Source organism: Cyclopterus lumpus, chromosome 15 (assembly GCF_009769545.1).
Source record: "Cyclopterus lumpus isolate fCycLum1 chromosome 15, fCycLum1.pri, whole genome shotgun sequence".
NCBI lineage: Eukaryota > Metazoa > Chordata > Actinopteri > Perciformes > Cyclopteridae > Cyclopterus > Cyclopterus lumpus.
Genome location: NC_046980.1, coordinates 10,435,187 through 10,458,811, shown reverse-complemented (window position 1 = coordinate 10,458,811; position 23,625 = coordinate 10,435,187). Strand labels below are relative to the sequence as shown.

General features: G+C 41.6%; 1 protein-coding gene across 1 annotated transcript; it reads left to right on the top strand.

Moving 5' to 3' along the window:
* Nucleotides 1–73: 73 nt before the first annotated feature.
* Nucleotides 74–23,307, top strand: pcsk2 (proprotein convertase subtilisin/kexin type 2). The gene is made up of 12 exons (XM_034552182.1): nt 74–256; nt 1,999–2,103; nt 5,679–5,792; nt 6,235–6,343; nt 7,414–7,451; nt 12,089–12,165; nt 13,124–13,212; nt 13,768–13,943; nt 15,860–16,075; nt 17,394–17,494; nt 18,776–19,003; nt 22,682–23,307. The coding sequence occupies exons 1-12, from the start codon at nt 74–76 to the stop codon at nt 23,169–23,171; spliced, it is 1,926 nt and encodes a 641-aa protein (XP_034408073.1). The 3' UTR covers nt 23,172–23,307.
* The last annotated feature ends 318 nt before the right edge of the window (nt 23,308–23,625 follow it).

Sequence of the window (23,625 nt, the reverse complement as noted above, 5' to 3'; positions counted from 1 at the left end):
TTAGCGAGGAGCAGCCCGCACACTGATTCCACCACGACGGCCAGGCAGGCGGGATTGACACAAGCCAGACACAATGCGTGGATCTCCCCGACATGGGACAGCCGTGGGATTTATAGTGCTGCTGAACGCGCTGCTGCTTGCGACACAGGCTGCAGAAGGAGCATTCACGGACCATCTTCTGGTTCAATTGCACGAGGACGCGCAGGATGAGGCGCACCAACTTGCAACACAACATGGGTTCCAGAGTGCCCGAAAGGTAGGGATGCGTGGAGAAAATGGTCACGCATTACTTGCACTGTAGGCTTCTTTTTTTAATCTTTCTTAAAACAAAACAAAAATGTTTGATTTATTATTGTAAATCAAAATATTCCCATTAATTGCTCAAATATAAATATATTTGGCAACGTTTCTACCCATAACATATATATGGATGTTTGAAACATAGCCTACATAGTATTTAGCAACACTAGCAGTCCAGCAGCCTAAAGAACAATACTGAGGCTTCTCATGGTTTTATTTTGGTTTGACTTCATTACACTTTTGTCTAATTTGATGACGTCATTCACACTCAAACGCAGGCCCTGGTTAGGTTGCCCATTGGCCTGTTTGCCCTGGGGACTCAAAGTTGCCTAACATCTAATGTCAGTGTCCTATATAAGGAAAAGAAACTTGGAGATTTTATTTTTGTGAAATACATTTGAAATTATATTTGTATGAATATCTTTTGTGAAATATGCTTCTTCTTTTTTTTTACATTACATCTCTCACAGCATGAAGTTGAGAATGTGATCAATTCCAATCTTTTAATTTTAAAGTCATTAAATACCATTAATGGATGAGGATAATATGTTGTACCTTTATTTACATTGAATTTCTCCTGGTTTGTTAAAAAGAGTAACCATTTTAACATTAAATTATATGACATTTCTAAAAATATATCACTCACACACAGAGAAGGCTACATAGTGTATTCAGATTACATAACGTGATATATATTGCCTTCCCTGCAGACACCTGAAACAATATGCAGCACACATCACAACATGTCAAAAGACGCATAACAAGACCAATGGAAATAATTCCCGACAGTGTGTGTGTCTTGTCCATGTCAAAATAAATGTGTGGGTTAAATTGGCTGGAGCCATAGCCAGTGAGGCATAGCAGTGAATAGAGGGCTGTCTGCGCTGCTCTGAATGGTAATTTTTATTTTTATATGTTTTACCTCCACAATAACAAAAAACGTGTTTCAATCTGGAACTAATCTCTGTGTGGTGGTTGCGCAGCATCACCAGTCCTGTTTGCTAGTTCCATTCCTTGTTCCTCTAGATCACCCCCCACCCCATCTACTGCCTCCCTGCCTCCCAGGTTATGTAATCTGCAGCTATATTTATCTAAATGGGATATGCATCATTAAACAATGTCTGTGTCGTTTGAATTATCTTCTATTGTTGCTTAATTAACTAGACCAGGACCCAGAACTGAGACGCCCAAATAGGAGTACAAAATAGATAAAAGAGAGAGGACGAGATCTTACATCAGCATATATTTTTAGGGCAATAGTGATATAATTTAAGAGCAGTGGAAGAAAGATAATCCTCATCCTTCCTTGATAATTTCTTTTTCACATTCAAACTGACAGGCGCATCCGAAAGCGTTTATTCCGAGGATTGACCCTGGCTGTTACGAGCATAAGGAGGACTTTAATCTGTGCACATTGCTGGAGGGAAAGCTCTGGATGATGCATCTCATTTCCGTGCCCTTGTGATTTATTATGGTTGATTCCAGCACTAAGCTCCAGTGCCTTAATATAGATCCTTGTTAAAAACACAGGGAATCAGTGGAAGACAACCTGCTCTCCTTCTCCTCCATTTATATAGAATATTGTGTTGAGTTAATTCACACACTTTCTGCTTGCTGCCTCTGTTATCATCTCTGCTTTCGTCTCCTGATCTATCTTCCATCTCTTGTTTTGTTTAATTTAATTTGTTTATTTTCTAGCTTTCCTTTGGAGAGGGACTCTTTCACTTCTATCCTCAGGACACTTCAAAGAGGCGGAGCAAACGCAGTGCCCACAGCAGACAGCGGCTCCAAAAAGACCGCAGGGTAAGCACTCACACACACACACACACACACACACACACACACACACACACACACACACACACATGCACACTGAGAAAAGCATGCTTTGTGTCTACTGTTTGCATCCCCATTCGCTGTGCATGACAATAGAACTTACTGTAAAGAAAAGCCAACATCATGAGAATGGACATATTCCATAAGAGAGGAAAAAAGAGAAAGCATGAGGGTGATATAATTGAAATTCAAAAGCAGTGAATATCTGTAATGAATGGAGTATTGCTTTATAATGCTGATGTTGATGCACATTAATTGTACTTTTGTATGAGTGTGAACCGTGTGTGTATTATCTGTATTTTGACAATGTTGTGGTGTACAGATGACAACAAGTATGACGGTGGTGATGATGTCAGAAGCACTCGTCCCTATGATGAGCATATTCAATACCCACTTATTCAATACCCAACTCTAAATCACTTAAACTACCATTTATAGATGTGCCTTTTGGTAATGGTTTTAGATAAATAAATGCGTTGAATATGTTTCCTTATAATATCCCATTTTTTTATCGTAAGATTTGTGTTTATATGCCTTCCTATGAAGGGTTTTGACAAGGTGCAAATAAAATAGGCCTAGTTGAGAGGCTCAAGGATAGACTCAGAGCTCACTGGAGAGACTGTATATCTCGTCTGGCCCGGGAATGCCTCCGGGTCCCCAACGATGAGCTGGAAAATATTCCTGGGGAGAGGGACGTCTGGAATACCCTGCTCAGCCCCGGCGACCTGGACACGCATGCGTGGCAGAGGATGGATGGATGGTTGTCGGTGTAGCAGTTGTACTGCATATGCATTGTAAATGATTGTTACATAAGTTCTATTCTAATATGCTATTCCAATATAATTATATTAATATATCTCATAATATGAAAGACAAAGATCTGCCGTGTCTCCAAGCCTTTAAAAATAAATAATCAAACAGTCGTACTGCGAGCGGCGCTCTGTGTATTTAGCTCTGTCCACCGTTGGAGTCGGTGGCAGTGGAGGTCTTGCTGCCGACAATCAACTAACCTCTCTAATTGCAGTTGTGAGAGGTGCTAATGAAAATAAATGCGAGCCACTCCACCGAGCTAATACATTTAATGAAAGTGAGACAGCACAAACATGGGCAGGTCTACGTTCCAGATGCTGGGTTTTAATCAGATGCCTGGCATGCTCATATGCGACACTGCAGTTATTGATTTCTGTGCATCTCTAGAAAGAATGAGGTCAGCTCATCTGATTTAACGTTGCCTGTTTATCATTCAGAAGTGTCTGTTTCAAGACGTATCTCAGTATTACACATGCAGTTATGTCAAAAGGAAAGGAAATATTCTGTTGCATACTAACATCTAGACATACAGTAGATGAAAAAATAACGAAATACTATTTTAAAGGTTGGAAAAATAATTTGACCTTTAAAGTAATCTGTTAATTGTTTCTTTATTTAAAGTTATCCATGCACACCGATTTAATACTGGAACACTTTAAATGAGCAGCAGCACTGAATGCAGTGTATGGGATGGATTTCGTAGTGTCCCAGAAGCCCTGGTATTTGTTTGACTCCATTAGTGGAACATGTTGACCCACTTCTAACTCACCCACTAGCCTTTCCTTGTATTCCTCTGCTTCTTTCTCTATGCTTCCTTGTCCTCCCTTGTCCTTTTACATCTCATGTCCTACATTGATTCATATGAGACGTCTATTCATCCACACATCCGTGCCTTCACCCCAAACCATCCACCCATCCCTGGTTCCTCCCTCCCATATCTTTTTTTTCTCACAAATACATTAAAATCTATTTAAGGCCTACGAGGAAGTAGGTGAGAAAGAAATAAAGGTGGGAAATAGAATACATCTTTTTGAATGAGCAGCGTCCCCCGACTCTGAGAGACACATGCCTGGGAAAGCCTGGAGGAAAATAAGGACGAGGAGATAGCCGGCATGGCTCTTTTATTTGAAGTGAGCTGGAGCATTGTGAGTTGTGAGGAGGCAGCGGGCAAAAGCGAAGAGTGATGGTGGTGCATGGGCACTGTTTGATGTTGTGAGTGGGCAGCACAACATGATGTCTGTCTCAAGGGAAATACAGCTTTCCTGCCAAGTGATGGAATAAATTGATGATGGATGGAGAGAAGGGTGGGGGGAGGAATAATGTAGAAAGTGCTGGTAGTTTCCCTCTGAATGAGGACAAATGTAACATGAGGCCAATTGAAAAAGCAAATCCTCCAAGACATATATGGGGATTTTTATTATCTTCAGAACTGACGTGTCATTTAAAGGACCTGTGTTGATTTGCAGGGTGTGTGCCTCCTGATTGCGTAGAGTATGCCATAAAAGGAAGATCTGGATGAATAGGCTTTGGCCATTTTAAAAGGCCATCTTAAGTGCTGCTCTGCTCTCTTATCTGTGGTGGTAAACACAGCGGACAATGCCTGTTTCTCTCACGTCACACTCGAGTGAATTTGCTAAAGGTATAAGCACAAAAGGAACATGTAGCCTAACATTAGACTTGTTAATTTGATAATTTTTTCCATTGCGTCACTATTTTCAAGCAATGTTTATGTTATATTTACTTGTGTTTTATTCAAAGTAAATAAAGTCAAGCACACAGTCTCTCCTGGTCACCTACAGACATAAAGAGATAGAAAAGGACCTAAATCTTCAAATGAAATCATTGTCCTTGAGACCTGTTGACAGTTGGCAATACATTTCCAATGGAGAACTTCACTTCAGGCTTGGGTTTAGGTATTACCAGACTGAAATAGATCAAATGACTCACGCTTCCTCTACCTCTCCTCGATCTCTTTGTTTTTCCAAATGTGTGAAGGTGCCTATTTGATGAAACCTCACAGGAAACAGGATGTGATTTCAAATCAGAACGGCTGAATTGATTGGCGACAGTTGATTGCTGTCGTCGTCACAACTGCAGACAGAGATGAACACAGTGAAATATTGGCTTCATTTCTAAATGTAACAGAGACGAAAATACACCATTGTCAGAGACACCCAATCATTTTGATGACAGCAGTCAGGCAATCGAGAACCTACATTTCCCGACATTTATCCCCATCATTTATGTCCTCTGTCCTATGTTATCGTCTACCGCTTGATAAATGGTGCTGTGGCAGCTTTCAGTGAGAATTTGTAATCTAAAACACAGCTGTTCAACCGCCTGTGAGTCTCTTTGATGATTCAAAGAAACACAACTGTATTTGTGAGGGTAATTGCTGTCGCTATGTGTTAAAAAAGAGGAGAAAAGAAAACTCCGTCGCCTGTGTGGCAGGTGAGTTTGGAAGCCTTGGCTCCAGCTGCAGCCTCTCTGATTAGGAGGGAAAGAATAGCCCTTTTGATTTACATGGTGTTCTGCCTTCATGGTACAGTAGAGCAAAGCTGGGTCTGCTGATTTCCAGCGCACAGAGCAGCACACGCCCACATCTCACCCATCATATTTAATCCCATTTCTAATTTGACTTTTATTTTTCGCTCTTGCAAAGAGGATTTGTGAGGTAATGTGTCGCCTTTAAATGGATCCTGACCTGGTGCTTCTTTTGCTTTTGTCCCCAGGTGAAGAACGTCTTTGAGCAAGAGGGTTTTAGTCGTCAAAAGCGAGGCTACAGAGATATCAATGATATTGAAGTCAACATGAGTGACCCTCTATTCACAAAACAGTGGTATCTGGTGAGTAATAAGCCAAGCGGCCGCCTGGATGCCGCCTGACCTTCAACAATAACCCACCTTAATTACTCAGGCCAGGCATATTCCCCACTCCTTTCCGAATCAACGTTGTTATTCATTCTTTAATTAGCCTTGCCAATACTGTCCAAGCCATCTCATCGCTGCGTTCATACCGCTTAGTTTCCTCCCCTCTTGTTTACTCTAACTGGCAAGCGTGACTTTTACAACGCGGCAAGCCTGCTGTCAGTCATCTGGTGTGTCGTATCACTGACATTTACTTTCCCTTCTTCTCACCTTCACTCTCCCCTCCCCAAGTAGTCTTTATCCAACACACACACACACACACACACACACACACATATCCTCCATGTCGACTCATTTTCTAATGGCGACTCACCGGGGTGTTGTGAGTCATGGAAGTTCTCCATATTGTCTGAGCGATTAGGTAAACACAGGCCAGGCAGACGGGACCCCTGGGCTGGATCTTAATGTGGCTGAAGCTTGGCAACTGGGCTACACGGGCAAAGGAGTTACCATCGCAATCATGGACGACGGTGAGTGTGATGTAAACACACAGTTATACCTGCATGCATTTGTTTGCCGTGCTGATTTGATTAATGTCTTTGTTCACATCTGTTTAGAATACAGTGCAGTGAATAGTGAGACAAGTTTGCTTTCCAGATTATGTACGGTGACCACTGATACTTTGTTTTGAAAAATATGTAATTGTTCAGATTGATTTGTCATTCTCTGTTCTGTTGAAGGTGATTCACAAATGTTGATGCAAGAGATATCAACGACAAAGCTACATGCTACTGTGCAATGAAAAGCATGAATCTACATTGTTTCCACTTTTCAAGCTTAAGAAGCAGTGGGATTTTCTCAACTCCCACAGAAGCATTTAATAATTTCTGTCAATCTGTGAATGAAAATCACCAAATATGCAGTTAATAAGTAAAACCAAATCTTTATGCATCTTTTGTCAACTTTGTGTTACAGTACGACTGGTAAAACGTCTCAGAGTTTCAACCAGCTGTGATACACTTCCTGTCTTGAATGATATCTTTTTTTAAATGGTACATTTATGGCAGCAACCATTGGCAGGAAAGCTATTGGCACTATAAGTACAATAGTATATCTAGGGATAAGGTGTTTAAATAAGTAATACATAAAAAATGCATTAATACAATATCGCAATGTAGAACTAAGTATAATAAAGTAAAAAATAATCCTTGAAAATAAACAGGCACAAAACAGTAAGCTTGACTTCAACTTTTTTATTTTCTATATTTTTAAAACACAAAGCTATGCATTGCATGATATAACTTTACACCATTGTTGTCGTCGTCAAATGAACAGGGAGCTCCGGGCGCCAGCAACACGGAGGAGGGCCAAACATCATTTGTTTGCACCCACCACCTTCATTGCATGACACAAAAGCAGCTTTACTCAACTAATTGTTTCGGTTATCTGTTATCTGTTATTTCTTTGTTGTGTCATTAAGAACCAAACCAAATAAAATAGGAAACGTTGGTGAAACAGCAATGAGACATTGGAGATCACACTATCCTCTGTAAAGCACACCCTCTGATGCTCACTGATAACTGTCACCATCACATTTCAGGCATCGACTATCTACATCCAGACCTGGCATCAAATTATGTGAGTACTCCAGTGTTCACTTCATACTTTCCTTCGTTTCCATGAAGCGCTATTAATGAGTAAAGCAGGGGGTTCAGGTGGTGGATTTCACGGGCTTTGTGTGGCGGTGCCATCGGCAGTGACAGGTGCTTTCCACGCTACCATCATGGCCGCCGAGTCTCCTTGTATTCCCGTAGGACGCAGAGACAGGCAGACCGCCAGCCAAGCTGTTTAATGTTAATGCACACTGCACTGTGGCAGGCGCAATGGCAGGCCGATCTGTCACGAGCAGAGATAATGCCAGGGGTAGTTGGCGCTGCATAATGTGACGCTCTATCTCCAGAATACTGATAACAAAACCTTAAAGGACAAGAGGGATTGCTAAATGGAACAAGGACATGCAGAAGGCGTAATTTGATTTGACTGCATCATTTGCAGGTCCGTCAGTGGAACTGAATTTGTGCCGTCGTCTTGAATTCGGGACGTTTCAAATCAAACCTTCCAGACAAACGGAGGTGTGCTGTGCAAGAGTGGTACTTTTTGGTTTTGAAAATACCCTGTTTTGACAATTATATCCGTGCTTTTTAATGATCATTTTATTTAGAAATGCCAGCAGTTTGTGTACATTCCTCACTGATTTGCAGAAATCACAGTGTGATCTCTTTTTTTTTCTTTTTTTTTTTCGCCTCAGATCTCGTGCACACTCCTTTTAAAAGTGTCTTGCATAAGTGTTGTTTTCTGCGTGCACGTCTCTGGCAACTTCCAAAAATAACACTCAGTCTCAGCTGGTGATACGGGAGCATGCTCTATCACACTGTGCATAAATCCATTGGGCGTGTTTGTATGAGCATGTGCAAGAGAGAGAGAGAGAGAGACGCTGTGAATGTAATCCTGTTTTTGTTTCCGCCATCGAGGCGTTTCACAGGCCTGTTTTTCAGTTAGATTTGAATTGATTGTGTGGTTGTGGATCTTTGTGTGTGTTTATGTATGTGTCAGCTTTGGACAACAACATGTTAGTTCATGGAAGGGCGTTCCTGTTTTTTAAGATCACCAATTTGGTGTGATGATCATACTGCAATAGCTCAAGAAATATTTTAATATGGTGAATTAATTGTACGGTTGTGTGTGAGCTGAGATAAGACATTGTCTAACTTGGTAGATCAATTCCATGCCTTATTAAGCTGCAAATGCCAAAAGTGATACTACTTTAAACATTTTGTAATATAATCAGATAATTGTATTATGCGGCGAAGCGATATAATAGCAGATATACTGTATTGTGTATTTCTTAACTTGAACAGTATTATATATATCGGATCATGGAAAACATCTCTGAGGAAATCTGGTTGGGTTTCCTTATAATACAATTATGATCCTGAGTTTGACCCAATTCCTGCTACAGATCTCCGAGTGTGCCGTTACTCGTTGTTTTATCTCCAAGCTGATCAATATTTGGAGTAAAGGCAGCAATAATCAGCAGATTACTTTTTATTCTGTCTCAAAGAGAATTTGTGCAAGTGCTACTACACCCAGGGAAGTTACCATGACAACATTTTATGATCTCTCATTACCATGAAGTTGATCTCATATGTTGCTTTTATAGGAGAGTCGGAGCGAGAGAGAAATAGAGAGAAAAAGTGCGAGTGTTGATGAAATTAGGTTGAGAGATTTACAGTGTACGGCTCTTCAAACGTTGGAAACGGCTTCAATTGATATTCACAACCATTTGTTTAAGAGTAGATAGAAGGACGCATCCGTCTTCACTGGATGCGTGGACCTTGTGAAATACTTTCTTTAATGGGACTAAATAATCTTGCAAAGGACTTCCAAGTAAATTCACAGTCAACAGCAATCCTGAATCCGCTCTCCCAGATTATAGACCAGAATATCAGCACCAAATGGACAAATAAAATCAGCCATGATGACATGACACATGGCCCTAAAGAAAAACACGAGGATGTTTTGTCTGCACTTAGTTCACTTTGTTATGAACATATATAATAAGTCAGGAATTAAAAACAATTATCCACAAAAACAGGCTTCACTCTGGATTTTAATTATTTGCCTTTTTGTGCTGGAAGAAGTACTCAGATCTTTTACTTGAGTAAAAACCAAACAACAAACATACTCAAATTCACATAAAAGTGCTAAGTTCAAAATCCTACTTCTAGTACACCACAGAAGTACAGCAAAATGTACTCATTAAAAAAGGGCTCCGATGCATTATGTATTATTATATATGTAATTATTATTTAAACGTCACAAGCTAATCCTGGGGTTTGTGAGACTTTAATATCATTTTTTTATTTTTTATTTTTGTGTGAAAATATTGTATGTTTATTGGTAGGCCGTGACCGTGTCATATAAATGAAACCATAGGAGGAAATCCGTATTTGGTGGAACTGCTAGCAACTCATAGACATCAACTAGACACAGTTTTTATAAAAGGCTCACAAACAAAAAACGTTTATAGTAGGAATATATTATAAACATCATGTAAAACCTAAATAATAAAATTAACCAATAATTGCAGCTTTAAGATGAATGTAGTGGAGTAAAAGGCACAATATTCCCCTAGTAGACTAGAAGATGAAAGCATCAGAAACATACATGGAAATATTCAATTAAAGTACAATACTTCAGAAGTTACACTCAAGCACAGGCACCTAGTTAATTCCTTTCCAAAAACGTTTTATTTGACTTTTATTTGAAAAACGGGAGCGCAGGGCCTCCGCTAGAGCAGCTTTAAATCATTGCTCTCTCAAGAACCATTCGCTCCGAGGACGGTGGGCAGACAAGGGTTGCCGGGGAAAGGTGAGGTGGCACGATCCATTATTCTGACCACGGTCGCTCACAGGACACCAGAGGAAGAACAGAGTCTGATTGATAGCAGCAGATATGAGCTTGAGAAGCACAGCAAGTAATTCATGGACAGGCCCTTGGGTCATTTATTAGTGGGACTCAGCACTTTTCACTCCATTTAATGAACTAGAAAAACACACACACTCCTGTGAGCGCACAACCTGTTTGTGAGCAGCGTGTTCTCCCTTCAAAAATATTTCTCGGTGAATAATGCTAACAGTTACAAGACAATTTTTTATAAAATATATATATATGTTTACTTTTTATTGTTGTTTGTAGAAGTAGAAGTAATCACAAATGAGAGAAATGTTTAAGATGACATTTACCCTTGTATTTATCAACACAACTCCTTATACAATGAACCTCTCTGTGCACCCCGGTCGCCGCACGCGTAGCTACTTTCCTCTAGTCACCTGCTCCGCATCGTGATAATTGCAGCGTTTCTCCATCGAGTCAGGCGGCTTTTGCCGGGTAGCTTCCTCTTTGCCGCTAAATGAGTCATCTCTTCTAAATGTCGGCCAGCAGAGCTGTCATGCCTGTGCGTGGAAACAGCCCCCAGATGGATCTGATGTGTGCAGTTCTGTGAACACGGCCATGCTCATGACCACGCGAAGCACCTGTTACTTTGTCGCAAAAATAGATACAAGGGGCACGAGTGGCGGCGAGAGGAGAGATCATTGCAGTCGCTTAAATGAGCTTTGAAAGAGGGTTGAAGAAAGAAAAACACGTGCTAGACTTTCCCTCGGATGTCTGTTGAATCTTGAATCCGACTGTGTGTGTGTGTGTGTTTTTTTTTTTATCCTGCAGACATGGCTATTCTGGTAATTACATTGACTGCATTAATGTCTCTCTGGCAGATGTGTGTCTCTTGCGTCTTGTTTCGCTTGCTTTTCCGTTCTGATGCTATTACTTTTGGCCATGTGGAATTAAATGCCGCCAGTGATTGGGCCATTATTTTCTCGGCTTGAAATCCCCGCTGTGACCACACATTATTCTAGTATCGCCTCCGAAGAAAGGTTTTGTATGGGGGCCGAGTTTGTTTCCATTAACTTTACTTAACAAAACATCTCAAATTGAATTTAAAAAAAGGAACAGCGTGACATTTTGCAAAATGCACCTATTCCCTGGTAATAGGAGATTAAGTTCAATATGAAGCTACAGCTGGCAGCTGGTTAAACATCGCTTAGCATAATCAGAATCAGAAATGGTTCAGAATGTTTGGAGATACAAGGAATTGGTGATTGATGCCTGGCAATAAACAGTGCAATAGTAAAAATGCATAATTAAAAAGAAAAAATATGATAAACAAACAATATAACAGTGTGTTTTTACTTGGGGTCATATGCTAGACTATTTCTTGGTAGAACCAGAGACCCTTCGTACAATAAAAAAAAACAATGCCTGAGCGACGTAAAAATGTAAACAAACTACAGCGTGCTGAGATGAGCTAATGTTTTATAAGTTGGATATTTTTCTAAAATGGCTCACCAGCGCTCCTTTTTATGGTCTTTGTCTGAAACACGGCACAACACAGAAACACTCGCAATTTTCCAAAGTGGAGGGGAACCAGACGCATCTGCCTGAGCAAATAAAACACAAGCTCACATATTTGTGTACTTCCTAGGCAAGTTAGTTACAGTTAGCCTGGGTGTACCTAACCAAAAGAACATCTAGATGACAGAACGGTGATAAGGTCAGCACATCACCAGGAAATGCTCCTCTCTGCTTTCTCTCTTTTCATTTTTTTCTATCTTGATGCTGTTGTTTTTGTAAATGCATCCAATTGGTCCTTTCAGAATGCCGATGCCAGCTACGACTTCAGCAGCAACGACCCGTTCCCATTTCCACGCTACACAGACGACTGGTTCAACAGGTAAAGCTCACCCAGCCGACCCCACACACACACACACACACACACTCACACACACACACACACACTGTGTGTGCTCTCCCTGGAGTCTGGCAGCTCGCCTCCATTGATTTTCTCTTAACATAGTTGCATTAAGACATAATGGTGCAGTATAAACAGAGCTGTTGTCCAACAGAACACAATAGAACACATAATACCTATTTTTACACGCTCACTTGGAGCAGATAAATGAGATAGACGAAAAGGAGGACTTGCACAAGTCTGGTCTCCTTTCAGAGTGGCAGTGTTCACAGTGGCGACCTCCATGTCTGATAAAGCCTTATCTGTCTGGAGTCTCCCAATCACACCTGCCTGATCCACTGCAACATGTCGGGGAAAAAAAGGAACAAAGAGGAATATATTCTTTCTCCTCCTCCACCGTGCCTCCATCCGATCAGGTGTACCAGTGTGTCTGTGTGTGGGAGTAAGAGGGGAGTATTTGGGTTGGCCAGTGTAGCAGTTGCTGACTGTCAGGCGCAACTCGCTGGCTAATCAGCTGGTTGTTATAAATAGCTGCCCGTCTGTAGCAAAGCATGCTGGGAGAGAGGGGTTGACTCTCTGCAGTGTCTCTGTGGGGAGCGGAGGGATGGAGAGATAGACACATTACATGCACACAACACACTGATATGTGCAAACATATTCAGTCGGACTCAGATAGATGATAGATAAATCATATTGTTGTCTCTCCGTGAGCTAATGTTCTACATGTCACAGAGTGTTTGTTTATTTTAATTGATTCATGGCATGAATGATAAACCTCTTCTATTAACAATTGCCTCATTTTAGCCTGCCACAAAGTCAACTAAATCACAAGTTGCACCTAATCTGGGAAATCTTATCTCAAACCTTTACCCCACGAGATATCCTTTGTAAATTCATGCAAATCCTCTGAGGTGCATCCTCTGCTTTTTGCTGCCACCAGTCACGGCACCCGATGTGCTGGAGAGGTGTCGGCAGCAGCCAACAACAACATCTGCGGCGTGGGAGTCGCCTACAACTCCAAAGTGGCAGGTTTGTGTCATATTTGAGCTCCAGTTTGGACAGTGAGATGAATGACATTTCTATAGATGAGTGTGGAGGAACACTTTTGCATGGTTTGGTATTGAAGCATGTATAAACTGTACCTCAAATGGTACAAACCGCAAATGACGGCAGAGGTCAGTTAGAGTCCTCATACAGGATAACAGCGTTAATCCGGACAGCTCCATGTTTCCTTTTCATAGAAACTTTTCTTGCCCTCAGTAGTAAATGAATACAACCCAGAGTGGTCTAACTCCCTGTCTAGACGCCAATACATCATGAAACACATTGCATACGCAAACACAATCTTGAAATAACCTCACCAATATTTCTGTCCGCATAGCGGAGGTACAGCAGTGTGTGTACTGGTCCGTTATCCAAACACTCCATATAAGACAATATAAAGCAACATTTCACACTCTAGATATAAATCAACCATTTATATCTACCTAAACTCTACTGTATTCCTGTGACAGTATCAATACAGTAAACCAACAGTAGACATCATTTTTATGTCAGATTCATATGGAGATGTTGATCTTTCAGGTATCAGGATGTTGGACCAGCCCTTTATGACTGACATTATTGAGGCATCATCCATCAGCCACATGCCCCAAGTCATCGACATCTACAGCGCCAGCTGGGGACCAACAGATGACGGAAAGACGGTGGATGGACCTCGAGAGCTCACGCTGCAGGCTATGGCTGACGGCGTCAACAAGGTAAGGCAACGTCGCACGCGCTGTGCATAGGGATTCAGAAATAAAAAAGCAAGGGGTGGAAATTATAATGATCTTTTACACTTGTTTCAAGTCACCCTTGACGAAATCAAACGTGCTTCCCTAGATTCTTGTTTATTCTTTTCGTTTGACGAATGGCTGTAAACCAGATATTCTTTTTTTAATAAATTAAGTATTGCCCCCCGCCCCCCACTCCCCCAGATTCAGGGCTTCTGGTGCTGATTAAGCATTCTGGTTTTGCTCAAGGACACTTCAGCAAGGTGAAATCTCTCCCAAGGCCGGCCAACAAGGGCTTGAATCTTAAATGTGGATTTACGTCTGTCTGGTTGAAGGGCAGTCTTTGACACACACACACACACACACACACACACACACACACACACCGTGCCAACAATGCCACTGCCAATTTCTTGCTTGATTAATCATCATGCACTTTGTGCATGGCATATGTGAGTTGCTTTGAAATGACCCCGTCTCCGGCAGGGTAGCTGTGTCGGAGCAACGCTAACTATAATCTCTGATCATGTAAACACAACTAATCAAGCGGCCACTCACTCGTAATGCCTCTTAGATTCTAATGACCACTTATATAAGCTTCTGTGTGGGCTGAACATTATGTTCACTGTGCAAAAAGAAGGGAAACATCGAACATTAAATTATTACGTTGTATTAACAACCGAGTCAGACAGAGTGGCTTTAAGTCTGCATCTTAAACATAATCGTGTGGTTTTGCAAATCGATACCGATAATGGGAATAAATAGCACCGAGGCACAAAATGAAATCACTATGTTTGGATTGTGCAGGAGACAGAAGGCAGAGGGCGAGAAGCTCGACAATGCTCTAAACCTGTCTTTGCAAATCAAGCAGAGAGCAACATGAATAACCATCGCGGAGGGAAGGACATGCCACTTTTACTCCACTTGATCTTTTGTTCTAGGGAAACCGCCGGCCTTTTGTAGAAACAGGTGCAGCATTTGGTGAAGAGGATGCTCTGCATGGAGTCACGGGCAGTTTTTTCATGTTTCAAGGCACTCTATCAGCAACAAAGATTACATTTTACCGTGTGTTTAAGTGCACACACTTAATGTGTACACTTGATGTTGTACAAAATGGACATAAATGCTTTCATTTTATCATTCATTGGCTCCTGTAAGGCCTCAATACCGAATATGACGAAAAAGACATATTATAGCTCCGATATGCTCAGAAGGCTGCAGCAAGCAGCTACAAGATGGATGACCATATGTGTCTGCTTGATGTGAATTAGCTCTCAAGATTAAACTGACTACAAGTTATTCTTCTCTCTATCCTGGTTACTGAAAGATGGTCAAGTTGTTGCTATAAGCTACAGAAGTATTTGAGAAACTCATTCAATCAGTATCATCATTTCTCATTTAAATGTACTTTGATTCAGGTTTAGAATAATCCTCAACAACTTTGTTGTTATACCAATATCATTATTCCATATTATTGTCAACAAACACTAATCCTGCCAACAGACACACATAAACACAGTAGCTTCACCTCACCATCTTGATTTTATTCCATATACAACAAACAGCTGATGACTTGAGAGGTCAGTGAGCAGGTGCACTGGGAAATTATTAAGTATATGTTTGAGCCCTTTATCTATTTGCTACAAATTTACGATGGAATATTTTGACGTGTTTTCAGTTCAATCAAACTTTCGCACAAATCAAATGCACTTTAAAGTGCATGCACGTGATTGACCAAACTTATGTTTATGCAGTAAAATAGAATAAAATAATTAATAATGCTCAACAATAAAATGTTTCTTCTTCTTCTTAGTAAACTGGCACACACTCATACAATACTGTATAGTCACGGTCAGGTTCCCAACATTTCCAACAGAACTGTGATGACGATGTTGTTTTAGGGGCGCGGAGGAAAAGGCAGCATCTACGTGTGGGCATCAGGAGATGGCGGTAGCTATGACGACTGCAACTGCGACGGTTATGCCTCGAGCATGTGGACGATCTCCATTAACTCAGCCATCAATGATGGACGCACCGCCCTGTACGACGAGAGCTGCTCCTCCACCCTGGCATCCACGTTCAGCAACGGCCGCAAGAGGAACCCAGAGGCTGGCGTTGTGAGTGTGTCTGTGTACAGATATGGATTCGGAGACTGAAGTTAAATCTTTTTGACATGCCATGGTCCCTGACGTTGCTTTTTTCCAATAGCTACGAGCACTTTTAGCATTCAAAGGTGACTCAATTCTGTTTGGTTACGTTTAATGTCTTTCAAAGATTTGTCCTGATTCATGAACTGAACTGTAAATAGCTTCTTTTCAGTTGGTCCAGCAGGCACTGTCTGCTTGGCGATTAGGAGATTAGATGAAACCAGGGATAAATCCCAAGAAGCTGTTATGTTGTAATTGGTAAAAGGTTCAGGTGGAGGAATCGTTCTTCTGTGATTACCTTCCTGGACATCCAGATGCATCATTTTGCTGTAGATGCTCACAACAGACACTTTAAAGCATCTCTTTTATTAGTTCTTATCGTTAGAAAACACTTTTTTATCCTGACAAGGGAAACCATTAGCAGAGAGTTCATTTCCACCATAGTGGTTTTACTGTGTTTTTCTGTATAAGTGTAAAGAAAAGTAACCAAGCGAACAAGTGAGACACCAAAGTTAATCTCGTGACCTGAGCACACACAAATGGGCTATACCTGTAACATTTCCCTGGAGTATTATGTTACCAGTGTGTGATCATTAAATAGAAGGCATGGATGAGTCTCCACAATCAGAAAAACAGAGAGCATACCGTCTTTGAAAAGAGAGACAGCTGAAGCGTGACAGGCGATGCTTCTACTTTCATTTAGAGAGGATAATTCCCTGACCTTGATGGTTCGTTTTAGGAAAAGGAACGCTCTTGTATCTTGGTTTTCACAGCGCACATCCGAGAATACACCGCCACTCTATACCATGTGTGCAAAGTCATTTCCCAGTGTACGAAGGCAGCAGTGTTTGTGTTTGCGATTATGCAAATCACCTTTGGCTGTTTACAGAGCCACGGATCTTCCCTAGGGTTTCCCCCCTAATTCCAGTCAGTCAATCTGTTATCACTTCTAATTAAGCCCTAAATTAAATAATGAAATGCTCATTTAGTAAATAGAAACGTGTCTGCTGATGTGTGTGTATAACAGTACAGCCAATATACACTCGGCCCTACTTTGTGTCCTATTCGATCTTTGTTCTAAAATTTGTAAAGCAAAAGGAGTATTATGATAACGCACATGCCCTTTAATTGAAAATGCTTTCCCAGATAATTTTATATTGAATGTCTGAGTTAGTAGCTTGTACAGCTATTATTATGAGGGGGGGTGGAGACAGGCTAGTGTAATAGTGTTTTGCGAGAATGGGAGAGTCTTTCGAGACTGAACAATTATGTGATTTACTTATTTCAGGCCACCACAGACTTGTATGGGAACTGCACACTGCGTCACTCTGGAACATCAGCAGCAGCTCCAGAGGCAGCTGGTGTCTTTGCTCTGGCAATTGAGGCTAAGTATGCACTCCACTGCCCGATCCGCACGCCTGACATATTTGTGATTATTGCTTTAGATGGACTGCTAGTATAAAACATTAATATGTAACTCAATTCATTTCCTCTCTGCTGAAGAAAGTACTGGTCAGAAGGTGGAATTACACAATAACATGCTTTTAACCACTAAATCGGGATGATATTTAATTTGAAAGAACAGTTGTGCTATTTATTTAGTTACTTCCCAAGTACAACCTTGAGCTTTATATTGCAATAATGTATCAATCTAATGGACCTCAGATCCTTTATTATGATTTGTCCGTACTCTTAAAAGCACTTTTCCACTTTTCACAGAGTTGCTTGATTATCACAACTGTAAGCTGAATGAAAAGCAAAACAACATGAATTGTGTCACCCACAAAGTACAGACTTTGTGCTTGTGTATAGGACACAAATCATATTTGGATCACTGCTCTCTATCTCAGTACAAGGCTTGACAAATATAGTTTATAAGCTGATAAGATGGGCCCAGCGCTTATATAATATATGCATGCAGCAGAGAGACTGGGATGATTAAACACACTGTAGTAAACTGTATGCAGGCTAAAGGGGATAGCTTATATTATAGATGTGTACAAGAATGTGTTATTTGTGTCATATTAACGCTGTGGTACAAGTTGGAGTTTATATTATAATCCTTGTGAATTCACAGCAGATTGTCCGTTCTGAATCAGAAGATAATTGAAAACATATACGACTTAAGTAAACCCGCCCACACATAATTAAACGAATTTGACAAATATAAAACCTAGAGAATTGCTGCTTCTCATATCCCAGAGGGGAGCCTTCCCTTTCTCTCAGGCGCTTCGCTTCTCACATTAAAGGCTGACGCGATGCTGCTGCCATTAACTGACACCAGTTAGGGGAGTTGAGTAAAGAAGCGGTGTTTGCTCAGCACACACAATAATGATGTTGCTGTCGGGAGGAGCGGATGCTCACCCTGTCCGGCGGCAAATAACACACAAGGCTGTTTCGCCTTTTCACTGCCCAAACACACTTGAACCAACGGCAGGAGTCAGTGAGTCAGCCAGAACAAAGCTGTCACTACACACAGCGGAGATAATGGAGGGAGACACGGACAAAGGCAACCATCTGCCTCACAGTACAGACATTATGATGTTAAAGAATTGAATGTTTGTTTTTTTTCCCCTGCCAGCTTGCCTGCTGGTTCTAAATTATAATATTATCTTTATCATCCTGCCTCTGTCCTGTCCACCCTCCCCGGTGACCGTTTGTCCGCCCCAGCCCTGACCTGACATGGAGAGACATGCAGCACCTGTCGGTCCTGACCTCCAAGAGGAACCAGCTCCATGACGAGGTTCACCAGTGGAGGAGAAATGGCGTGGGCCTCGAGTTCAACCACCTGTTTGGCTACGGTGTGCTGGACGCTGGGGGCATGGTGAAAATGGCCAAGGACTGGAAAACTGTGCCTGAGCGTTTCCACTGTGTCGCCGGATCCATTCAGGAGGCCCAGTGAGTCATATTTCTATGTGTTTATTGGTACACTGCATATTACATGGGCACATTACATATCACACATTACATATTCTGCAACTGTCCCCATCAAGATGTTGAAAGAAAAACCCTGCTGAGCACAAGAGACACACTAATCTAATAACTGAGTAATTCAATAACACATCTGTAATGGGAGTGTCTACTTCATAACCCTGTAATATTTAGATTAGCTGCTCAGTCTGTCCAATGGTCCTACAGATTTGTTGACAGAGATCGATGTCCTAACATGCTTTCGTTAATTAATGCATTTCTCTTTTGACATCTGAATTGAATATTTGTCTGACAGATTATGGTAAACATCCCCCAACAGAACTGTATACAAATACATCAAGTGCCATCTGGTTTTGATTGAAAATATTTCAGTTTGTTAAAGTCCCAAACTGCTTATTGTTACTTTACTTGGATGTTTGGCCTTCAATGCAGAATGATGTGCAGAGTTCCTCTGCGCTCACCTGAAAGCAAAACAAACTTGTGAAAGAAGAAATAACACATTCTTCCCATTCCACCGGAAAAGTTTAATTCATAAGCAATAAAACAGACTTGATCCGGTGTGACCTGTAGCTTATGGCGGCTAATCTTGTGACATTGCAGTGGAGGAAATCTTAAAAGTATTTACTGAAGCACACAGTATACACAAGGTCATGTACAATCTTTAGAAATAGACGGTAGGCTGTGAAGGAGTGGTGACTTTTTGTAGTTTCATCCATCTGAATCAACAATCACAAATACTTTCAGGTGTGTGGATGCATCTTCTCCTCAATCGCCGACACAAAGATGCCAGATGTCCACTAACAAACTGCAGCGATTTAGAGGACTCAAGTTTTCCTCGTTCTGTATATGATGTGGATTCCATTATAATTACTTTTGGATTTTAAACACAAGATATCTCTCACATGCTGTCATGTTAACTCCTGCTATCAGGCCTCTAGGTAGAGTGGTCTGTCTCTGCCCCCATCTTTCTTTCTTTCACTCACATTCAATGTTATCTCCCCTTGCATCACCATATCCTCATCTCCTCCATCCGCTGCCTTGTTTTCACTTCCTCCTCTGTGCTCACAGTCATCCTTTCTGTTCTACCCCTCACCTCTTCTTCCTCTGTTTCATCATATTCATCACATCCTGAGGCTTTGAGCTCCCCGTGTGTGATGCCTGGTTTCCTGTGGCTAGCCCTCTTATTCACTCTAATTAGAGCACCACAAACGCCCGGGCTTGGCGTGCCTTGGAGTCAATCAGATTGACTGACAGCCAGGAAGGGATTCTAGGTTGAGGTGATCATACGTGTACCGTAGATGTGTGAGACCGAACACAAAGCTTTCATATACATCGTGAAAGTGTCAATGTGTGGGCGAAGATTAAAAAAAGCAGACTGAATGTGGCACATCTTTGTTTTTTTTTGCAACCATCAACACCTGTTATTCCTTATTTTAGTCTCTAATCAGTGCTTCACAGACGAAGCAGTCACAGCAACATGGTATGAAAGTGTGCCTGTGTGTGTGTGTGTGTGTGTGTGTGTGTGTGTGTGTGTGTGTGCCTCCTTGCTGAACAATGCCAGATAAAAAACAAGCATCCCTTTAGAGTCATATAGCTTTTATTGCATCTCTGACGACTTGCCCAACTATCATTATTGCAGAGTGGTTGTGCCTTTAGACGTTCCATTGCAGAAAGTGCCATCAGCTTAGACAAACCTTATATACGTGGAATGATAACCGATAAAGGTATAGTATTTATGAGAGTGAACTACTCGTTTCTCGTCTTTTTCATCAGTTCACTGTCTCCCCAGCAGCACCACAGGGCTTCCACTGCATCTATTGTGGCAGAGATATAATTAAATCAAGCCCACCTCTGTGATAGTGCATCACCAGAGAAAAGCAATAAACAGCAACATAGTCATGCTTGCAAACACGCTGCTCAGCATTGATCCGATAGCTGTACTTGCTGGCTGTGGCCTACTTAGCTGGAGGAGAACGTCTCATCATCAGTGGAGCTGGTGGGGTTATTTTTAATCTATGCTGCCCTTCAGAGACATTCTTCTCTCTGCTCTATGACCGACTGCTGCATTATCTGATGGGAACCGTACGCCTGCTGCACATACTCATTGTGGGGGTCAAGAGTGAGATCTCGACATATTAATTCCCAGACTTAGTAATAGGCACAGTCATACATTCTAATAAACTGATAATAATAGTAATTAAACATGAACAATAATGGCACCTTCAATGATAATGAGGATGGAGGAAAAATTACAGTTCACGAGAGTGAAGCATAACCTTTTTGTTGGCCTAAAGATGTCTTATTCAGCGTTTGGTTGTACTTAGCTCCACCCTCCCGTGTCACTTCTGGTTGTAAAAAAAACAAGAGGCCAAAACGCCAAACATGAGGCTTCAAAACGTCTGTCCACAAACCAATAACTACGTCCACCTTCTCACATCTATGTAGTTTAATCTGGTTAGTAGAACAACTGCTCAATATTTGGTTACTTGCAATTACTCAACATGCATTGTAGGGCACAACTTCCTGTGAAACAGCCAACTGGGAATCGTTCCATTATTCCTGGAATAGTAATTCGCTTCATCAGCCCTTGCAGATCACCGATGCACTCACCTCTCTGTACTCAGCATAGTGCTCTATTAATAATTTTTCAAACTGCTGTTCCGCACATCTCTCTCGCTCAGTTTCTGTGTGTCGCTCGTTGCCTTCTCTCCATCCAGCGGCCCCCATTTCCCCCCGGCCTTTAATAATGTTATTAAGCCTCCTCATAGCCTTTGGTCCCCACCCTTGCCCTGCTGTGTTCTCACTCTCTCTTTCCATCACCCAGAGAGATGGGAACAGCAGTACGTCTTCTCAGGCACAAAGCCACAACAATGCCAACACCAGCATGCTTTTACCAGTGCAACGTGACAAAAAGAGAAAGGATCTCCTCACGCACCTCATCCGAAAAGAAGCTACAATTTCGAAGTGGTCCAGTGCACGACATGCAATACATGTAGTTTATTGACAAGTGGCCTCAGATTTACAGTTGGCTGTATAATAAACATTATTCTACAGAAAGGGAAATCTGTGGATTTTTATGAAAACTGAAGTGAGACTTTGTTCTATTTTTTGGGGGGGATTTTTGTCTCTTGTATTGAAGTAAATTAGAAAAAACATGAATTCTGAATGAAATGATAATATAGTTCAAGACCTTTGACGACAAGCATTATTTTTTTTTCAAAGCGCTTCAAACCGGCAGCAGCTAGAACATTATGTGACAAACATGCGGCACCAAATATAAAAGGTGGCCATGTATTGTAGACCAAATAGTAATTTATTCCCCCCATTAGAGATAAATTACACAACAAAGAAATGACAGTCATCTTTGCTGTTGTGGAGCAGGTTCAAAAAGGGGCAGGTGGGATGATGCCATAGGAAAACTAGGTCAAGTTCTTTCTTTAAAGAGACATTCAAAGGTGAGCTGGGCAAAAATATTTTTTTTCACCTGCTCTCACAGTCTTAGTTATATAGTACAGGGATGCCCAAATATTCTCTCTGTGATATATCCATTTAATTGTACTCTTTTTATTGTACTTTTGCTCATTACTAACACCGATACTTAACTTTTCTTCTCTTGTTTACTTCCTCAACCTATTTCTCCTCAAGTAAAATCCAGTCGGGCAACAAAGTGGTGCTGACCATCACCACCGAAGGCTGTCAGGGGAAGGACAACTTTGTCCGCTACCTGGAGCACGTTCAGGCGGTGATCACTGTCAACTCCAGCCGCCGCGGCGACCTCAACATCAACATGACCTCGCCCATGGGCACAAAGTCCATCCTGCTGAGCAGAAGGCCCCGTGACGACGACTCCAAGGTGGGATTCGACAAGTGGCCCTATATGACCAGCCACACCTGGGGAGAGGACCCCCGCGGGACCTGGGTCCTGGAGGTGGGCTTTCAGGGGGAGGAGCCACAGCGCGGAGCCCTGAAGGAGTGGACTCTCATGCTGCATGGAACACAAAGTGCCCCTTATATAGACCAGATAGTACGTGATTATCAGTCCAAACTCGCCATGTCCAAAAAGGAGGAGCTGGAGGAGGAGCTGGATGAGGCTGTAGAGAGAAGCCTAAAGAGCTTGCTGAGGAAAAACAACTAAAGTTCGCATTTGCATGTTGCCAAGCCTTTCACTTTCTTTCATCTTTCTCCCATCGATCCTGCTCCAACCTTCACTAAATATCCTCAGTTCTTCGCACTCTCTCGTCATCCTCCCTTTTGTCTACCTCTCTTCACTCTGCTTTTTGTTATCAGGTGTTTCAATTCGGCGCCCAACCTTCAATGAATGTTTCTTGTAATCCAATCATGACAAAAGTGTAACCTTTATGAATCTGTTCGACGTAGAGAAAGCAATCTATATCACCAGAATTTTTACACTTTACAGAATTGTACATTGAACCAAATATAATCCACTCTCTCATGCTCTTGCTTTAACTGCCAAGCACCTCTCTTCTGCCAACTGTTGTACAGTTTGTGACTGTAAATGATTTTCTGTGTCATTCTACTTAAAGTTCAATATCTTGCAAACAGAGTAGTGATACTTATTTCCGTTCATA

Coding starts and splice junctions, on each gene's coding strand:
- pcsk2 (XM_034552182.1), top strand. CDS start 74: ATGCGTGGATCTCCCCGACATGGGACAGCCGTGGGATTTATAGTGCTG. Junction 6,344..7,413: donor CATCGCAATCATGGACGACG/GTGAGTGTGATG, acceptor ATCACATTTCAG/GCATCGACTATCTACATCCA. Junction 17,495..18,775: donor GCTCTGGCAATTGAGGCTAA/GTATGCACTCCA, acceptor TGTCCGCCCCAG/CCCTGACCTGACATGGAGAG.